A 7,916-nucleotide genomic window follows, 5' to 3' on the forward strand; every position below is an offset into this window, starting at 1 on the left:
CTTTTATTCATTGAAATCCCTGGTATTCGCATGTATAAAGGGGGCTTTACACGCTAGCGATGTCGCTGGTGAAAGCAGCTGCCCCTGTCGGTTGTGCGTCACGGGCAAATCGTTGCCCGTGGCGCACAACATCGTTATGACCCGTCACACTACTTACCTGCCTAGTGACGTCGCTGTGGCTGCTTTCTAAGGGTGAGGTTCGTTCGGCGTCACAGCAGCGTCACTAATTGGCCACCCAATAGAAGCAGAGGGGCGGAGATGAGCGGGTGGAATATCCCGCCCACCTCCTTCCTTCCTCATTGTGGGCGGCCGCAGGTACGATGTTGTTCCTCGTTCCTGCGGTGTCACACGTAGCGATGTGTACTGCCTCAGGAACGACGAACAATCTGCGTCCTCAACAACCAACGATTTTTTGAAAACGAACAACGTGTCAACGATGGGCGATTTGGTGAGTATTTTCCATCGTTAACGGACGCTTGTTGGTGTCACACGCAAGAATGTCGCTAACGATGCCGGATGTGCGTCATGGAATCCGTGACCCCGGCGATATATCGTTAGATACGTCGTTACGTGTAACGGGGCCTTAAGTCCAGTGGCTACCAGATCATATTGAAGCCATTTCACGGTCTTAGGACCCCACAGTAACACCTTTGCAAAAAGATTTAGCAAGAAAAAATATATTTATATACCTCCTTATGTAATTGGAGGCACAAACAGAAATATATACAGTATATAGGAACATAGCAGACTATGCTGCTGTATTATGAATCCATACAAGACAGATTGCTGATATAGAAAAGTGCATGAGGCCATAATACAAGTTTTCAGTCATAAAGAGAATATAGTGTTCCTGGTTTCAGATGGATAGACTGCAATGTCACTTTAGCTCTCAGCAGAAAAGTACAGAAATGTCTCATACCCGGATTTTAGCTGTTCCATTTGTTTGCAGGCCAAATTGATATTGATGGCGTGATCTGCCTTTAAGATAAAAATATCCCTATTGCAAGTGTATGTGTGGCGCCCCTGACCTGGTCAGGCACCACTGAGTACTGCACCCATGCTGGGGACAGTACAAAACAGGTAATCCAGAAGGCTGACCGAGGTGTGACTACACAGGCGCATAGTGACCAGGTCTCACACATTTACCTTTGAGAGGACCCCTGGGGATCCCAGGAGGGGGCGAAGCCTCCATCTCCACTCGAGGGGTGTGGTAGAGAGCCTAGTTGCTAGGTGACGTAGGCAACAACAGGAGAGGAGGGAAGAGTGAGCCGAAGACAGTTGAGTGGTGAAGTTCAGGGAGGGCAGAAGCAGACCCTGTAGCTCTACACAATTCTGACAACGTACGCGCAGTGACTACCGACGGGGGAGATCGGTCACCTGGTAGTGCTGCCCGAAATCCACCCACGACTAAAGAGAGAGCAACGGAGTGGAGAGTAAGGAGACTGTCAGGGAGATACCAGGCCCAAACGGGTAACAGGTCCCGGTGCAGGGATAGATCCACCTGTCCTTTGCCAAACCTGCATGAGGGGGCACTTTACACCCCCAAGACAACACCACAGAGTCCGCAGCCACGTAGCAAAGTGAGGGCCCATAGCTCACAGGAGGCAAGCAGCCGGAGTGACCTGGTCCAGGCTACAAGCAAACGGGCCAAAAAGAAGGGGAGAGAGGCACCAGCAACTTCCCTGGGCGACCCCAGCAGGGCTTCAAGCAGGGGTTACCCCAAAACACAACGGGCTAAGGAAGGCGAGTTGGTAGCCACCCTCACCAGTCAGCCTGAAGGACACCTGGTTCCAGCCTGGTTCATCCCAGCTACGCCCGGGTTACTCACTCTGCCACCATCAGTGAGTAAAAACCCCTGAAAGACATCCTGCTTGTGCGTGTGAGTCATTCTGCGACTTGTAGTTCCACACACCTACACGGGACCCTGGGGCATGCCTCACTCTCAGGAGGCTATTACAACTGACTGCACCTATCAGCCCCAGGCACCCCTAACCTGCAGTGGCGGTCTCCACTGACCGCAATTCTGAGAGTGGCGTCACGACAATCAAAATAGAGGATTTCCTACCTGTGACAAGATCCAGCCGCGTGGAGTCCCTGAAGGTAATGCACCGCTGCACCGACACCGAGCCTCAGGGCCCCACATATGCCTAATCATCAGCTGTAATATCATGAGCCGTTTGTGAAACTCAGCATTTGTGGGCCATATAGTTGGCTGATGGGGACATACAAGGCACTGTCATTGTATTTCCTAGAATAATGAAAGTCTGCACATATATAATGGATGGCTTATCTTCTGTCTACCTACCGCATATTATACAAAGACAGGAATGGTAAGGAATAAGGGTGTAGGTTGCTTTACCCCAGCAGAGGAATGGGGCAGCAACATATGAACACACAGGCTGCCAAGCAACAATCAAGAACTATTCCATAGAAAGGCGAGCATAGTGGTCACAGTCTTAGGCCTCTTTCACACGTACGTGCCTCTGGTACGTGTTTGGCAGTTTTCTCACGTACCGGAGACACCTATACACGTAGACCTAGGTATTCCTATGGTTTTGGACACACGTAAGTATTTGCGCACGAAACGTGTGTCCGTTCCGTACTTACGTGTGTCTGTGTGTTTCTCACGCCAAAATGTCCGTTTTCTCTCCGGCATCACGGGTGTCACACGGAACGCAAACGTGTCATACGTAATGCAAAGGGACCACACGGATGTGTTCCATGTGAAACGCACCGGAGAGAAGGCATGTGTCTTTGAGAAAAAAAACCAAAACTTTACTCACCTTCTCCAGCCCTGCAGTCTCTGCCGCTGCTGTCACTTGCTGCCGACCACCGCTCATTATGCTAATTGAATATTCACTTCCCTGCGGCCGGAAGCAGCAGCAGTGGGGAGTCGGCAGGACCGGAGACCGAAGATCAGCACCACGGACAGTGACGCCAGGGACAGGTGAGCAGAAAGTTCCCGTTCTCCGTGTGTTATCACGGATAACACACGGAGAACAAACGTAGCCCATAAACACGGCTCACGGAGGGCAAAACGCACCTCTGACACATCCGTGAAAAACGTGCGTGGTTTTTCACGAACGTGTGAAAGAGGCCTTAGGCTAGGTTCACTTTTCCGTTGTTTATGATCAGTCACAATCCGTGGCTCTGATAAACAACGCAATCCGTTTGGCGGATTCCGTTGTTTCCCATAGACTTGTATGAGCGGCTGATTGTGACTGATGCCCTTGCGTTGCATCCGCCGCCCGACAGATCAGTTGTGGAACGACTGACCGTCGGGCGGCAGGAACGCAGCATGTAACACTTTTTGAGCAGCGGAATCCTTTTGATTTCGCTGCGCATGCTCTCTCTCGGTGGCCGAACGATCAGCTGATCTCTCGGCAGCCGCCTTCTGTGAGCAATCAGCTGATCACCCGGCGGTTGGCTTCTGTGAGCGATCAGCTGATCTCCCGGCCGCCAGCTTATGAGAGCGATCAGGTGATCGTTCACAATAGCCGGCCGCCGGAAGATCATCTGATCGCTCTCAAAAGCTGGCGGCCGGCTATTGTGAACGATCAGCTGATCGTTCTCTCTCTCTCGTTTTACAACGGAATCCGCATTCTCATGACAATGAATTCTAATTCTTGTTATCCGTTGTACAACACATCAGTCACAAGCGTCAAGCAACGCATGTGACTGATGCAAAACAAGGAAATGTGAACCTAGCCTTATTCACAATACTTAGTGGATTTGTTTTTTTGAGGTACAAACTTCTATCAAGAGTTCAAGGGTCTAAAATGACAAGTCTGCAGGCATGCTACGTGTCACTCTATGTGACTGCAGACGTGTGAATCCTCACATCGCATGCACTGTGCACTGTGAAGATTCGCCAGTGTCATAGCCAGGAACGGCGGTCACTCCTAGCTCATTCCCGATTCCCAGCCATATCCTGACTCCCGGTCACATTCCAATTCCCAGCCATATTCCGACTACCAGCCACATTCCAATTCGAGGCCACATTCCGACTCCTAGCCGTATTCCGACTCCTAGCCACATTCCAACTCCTGCCACATTCAGACTCCTGGACACATTCCAACTCCCAACCACATTCCAATTCGAGGCTACATTCCGACTCCTAGCCACATTCCGACTCCCGGCCACATTCCGACTCCAAGCCACATTCCAATTTCAGGCCACATTCCAACTCCCGGCCACATTCCGACTCCCGGCTACATTCTAATTCCCGGCCACGTTCCAATTCCGAGCCAAATTCCGACTCCCTGCCACATTCCGACTCGAGGCCACATTCTGACTTCTGGCCACATTTCAATTCGAGACCACATTCCGACTCCTGGCCACATTCAGACTCCCGGCCACATTCCAGCTCCCAACCACATTCCAATTTGAGGCCACATTCCGACTCCTAGCCACATTCCAACTCCAGGCCACATTCTGACTCCTAGCCACATTCCGACTTCTGGCTACATTCCGACTCTTGGCCACAATCCAACTCCAAGCCACATTCCAATTGGAGGTCACATTCCGACTCCCGGCCATATTCCGACTCCCGGCCATATTCCGACTCCCGGCCATATTCCGACTCCTGGCCACATTCCAACTCCCAGCCACATTCCAACTCCCAGCCACATTCCAATTCGAGACCACATTAAGACTCCCAGCCACATTCTAATTCCCGGCCACGTTCCAATTCCCAGCCACATTCTGACTCTCGGCCACATTCTAATTCCCAGCCACATTCTGACTCTTGGCCATGCTGGGCTGTGACTTGTGATGAAACTCTGCCCACAGCCCAGTCACTCACACAGACTGGGTCCCGCCTCGGTGATGCCGGGTCAATTTCCTATTCCGAAAGTTGACGTGACATCACCGGACATCAGAGGTCACTGCAGCCCAGGTCACGTAATGGGGGATGGGCGGACAGCGATAGCGCCACTCACAGGCATAATTGACAACAGAAGGTATTTAGAAAAAGCCTTCTGTCACAGCTTTACATCGATGTGGCCACTATACTTTGTAGTGGAGCACCCCTTTAAGGAGCATTTAGCGTAAAATAACCTGCTCTCAATAATATAGTTTATTGGTTGAACTTATTAAAGAACAGAAGGTGCCATTTTTTGACTATATCAAATATGACAGCAGAAAGATCACATATAGTGAATAGCAAAATAAAAATAAATATAATAAAGTCTAAATATTTTTTTTATGCCTTTTTTTGTTTCAGCTTTGAAAGTTTCCATCCGGGAGGTCAAGAAGGACAACGGAGACCGCAAGCTGATCCTACGTAAGAAGAAAGCGCTGAAGAAAGGGCCCATCCAGAGGAAGGACTGGGGAGAGCTTGTCCTCTTCCTGAAGAATGGGGCTAATTGTCCATGTCCACAGCTGGAGCAGCTGAGTGGTCAGTTCTTGGTCCTTGGTCGGAAGGTGAAGAATCAGTACATTCTCACTGCTATCCACAAGTGGGATAAAGGAAACAGAGAGTTTAACCGATTCATGCGCAAAGTGAAAAAGAGCAAGTGCCCAAAACCTCACTCTGCGTTCATGTGAGGAGGCTACCCCTTCAAAGACACAAGATCTGCCTCATCACCGTCTCTACTGAGAGGACTCCACAGCAGATCAGAGTGATGGAATGGCGGTGGTGGGGGGAGGGGAGAAGAATTTCACCCTCTCTTTAAAGCCTACAGACATTGGGGAGAGAGAATCAATGATAGACTTTGGGACTACACCGTGATATTAATTAACCGAGTCATTCACCTGAAGGTGAATTTAATGAATTCTGAATTTCCAAGCTAAAAATTACTGAGGTCATTTACTCCTTCTGATCCGATTTCGAATCTATTATCAACTACACGGAGAATATTCATTCAGTTTATTCACTGTTTTTTTTGTTATAGCTGCATTGCTTTCATTCATTCCAAAAATGTTATGTTTAATTTTTTATTTCTCATTAAAGATCTTTATTTCAGTCACTAATCCCATAATAACCACAGGGGTCATATTAATTCATTTTATCCACTGCCTTGCTCCCATTCATTCTAAACATGTTTTAGTCTCTCTTTTTTTTAATTGAAGATCATTTTTATAGATAACTAGCTGTAGTACCCGGCGTTGCCCGGGATAGTAACTGTCTCTCTGTCTCTCTCCCAGTCTCTGTCTGTATGTCGCTGTCTGTCTGTTTCTCTGTCTGTCTCTTTCCTTGTCTGTCTGTGTCTATGTTTCTGTTTGACTATTTCTATCTCTGTCTGTATTTGTATCTTTGTGTCTATCTGTCTCCATCTCTGTGTCTGTCTGTCTCTTTCTCTGTGTCTGTCTCTGTGTGTGTGTCTGCCTGTCTCTTTCTCCGTCTGTCTCTTTTCCGTCTGTCTTGGTCTGTCTCTTTCCAGGTCTGTCTCTTTCCAGGTCTGTCTCTTTCCAGGTCTGTCTCTTTCCAGGTCTGTCTCTTTCCCCGTCTGTCTCTTTCCAGGTCTGTCTCTTTCCAGGTCTGTCTCTTTCCCCGTCTGTCTCTTTCCCCGTCTGTCTCTTTCCCCGTCTGTCTCTTTCCCCGTCTGTCTCTTTCCCCGTCTGTCTCTTTCCCCGTCTGTCTCTTTTCCCGTCTGTCTCTTTTCCCGTCTGTCTCTTTCCCCAACTGTCTCTTTCCCCGTCTGTCTCTGTCTCTTTCCAGGGCTTTCTCTTTGCCCGGCTGACTCTTTTCAGGGCCGTCTCCTTCCCCGGCCGTCTCCTTCCCCGGCCGTCTCCTTCCCCGGCCGTCTCCTTCCCCGGCCGTCTCCTTCCCCGGCCGTCTCCTTCCCCGGCCGTCTCCTTCCCCGGCCGTCTCCTTCCCCGGCCGTCTGTCTCTCTGTCTCTGTGTGTCTTTTTCTGTCTCTCTATCCATCTCTCCACCGACATCATATAACCTCACGCATAAGCTTCAACTAACAGTTTATTTTGTTCCTATAGCAACCACTGACAGTTGCTATTAATAACCTATAGCTTCCACCTCCATTCAGTTTAATGGCGGCATGATTTTAGAGACTTAGGGGGGCTTTACACGTTGTGACATCGCTTCCGAAATATCGTCGGGGTCAAGTCGTTAGTGACGCACATCCTGCGCCGGGAACGACATTGCAACGTGTAAATCCTAGATGCGCCGATAAACGATTGCAAAAGCGTCGAAAATCGGTGATCTGTGTAGCGTCGTTCATTTTCATAATGTCGGGTCGACCGCAGGTACGATGTTGTTTGTTGCTCCTGTGGCAGCACACATCGCTGTGTGTAAACCCGCAGGAGTGACAAACATCTCCTTACCTGCATCCCGACGGCAATGCGGAAGGGAGAAGGTGGGCGGGATGTTATGTCCCACTCATCTCCGCCCCTCCGCTTCTATTGGCCAGCCGATTAGTGACGTCGCGGTGACGTCGCTGTGATGCCGAACTCACCTCCCCCTTGAAAGAGGGATAGTTCGCCAGTCACAGCGACGTCGCCGAGCAGGTATGTGCGTGTGAAGCTGCCGTAGCGATAATGTTCGCTACGGCAGAAATCACCACATATCGCATGTGCGACGGGGGCGGGTACTATCGCGCTCGGCATCGTTAGCCGATGCTAGCGATGTCGCAATGTGTAAAGTACCCCTAACTGTAAAGCACGAGGTTAAATTTTTCTGTCAAAACATAGTCTACGATGCTCCCTAGGTCACATGAGGCGTCTGTGCAAAATTTCGTGATTGTAAATGTGACAGTGCGGATTCCTTTAGCGGACACACACACACACACACACACACACACACACACACACACAATCAGCTTTATATATTAGATATTTAGATATTCCCATAAGAACAGCATGGGTCATATTCATTCACTTACATATTAGCAGTATCAAGCCTAACAGTGAAATAAATTTTGAAGGCCACTGTCCCCCCAATACAGAACTTGCATATA

The 7,916-nt window shown here is 49.5% G+C and overlaps 1 protein-coding gene across 1 annotated transcript in view; it reads left to right on the plus strand.

The window, feature by feature from the left end:
* Window positions 1–6,007, plus strand: part of SFRP1 (secreted frizzled related protein 1) — a 61,561-nt gene extending 55,554 nt beyond the window's left edge. The window contains exon 3 of the mRNA XM_075342945.1: window positions 5,225–6,007. Within this exon, the coding sequence (XP_075199060.1) occupies window positions 5,225–5,547 (323 nt within the window). The 3' untranslated portion in view covers window positions 5,548–6,007. The remainder of the gene's footprint in view (window positions 1–5,224) is intronic.
* The last annotated feature ends 1,909 nt before the right edge of the window (window positions 6,008–7,916 follow it).

This window comes from Anomaloglossus baeobatrachus, chromosome 4, assembly GCF_048569485.1.
Source record: "Anomaloglossus baeobatrachus isolate aAnoBae1 chromosome 4, aAnoBae1.hap1, whole genome shotgun sequence".
NCBI classification, from domain to species: Eukaryota; Metazoa; Chordata; class Amphibia; order Anura; family Aromobatidae; genus Anomaloglossus; species Anomaloglossus baeobatrachus.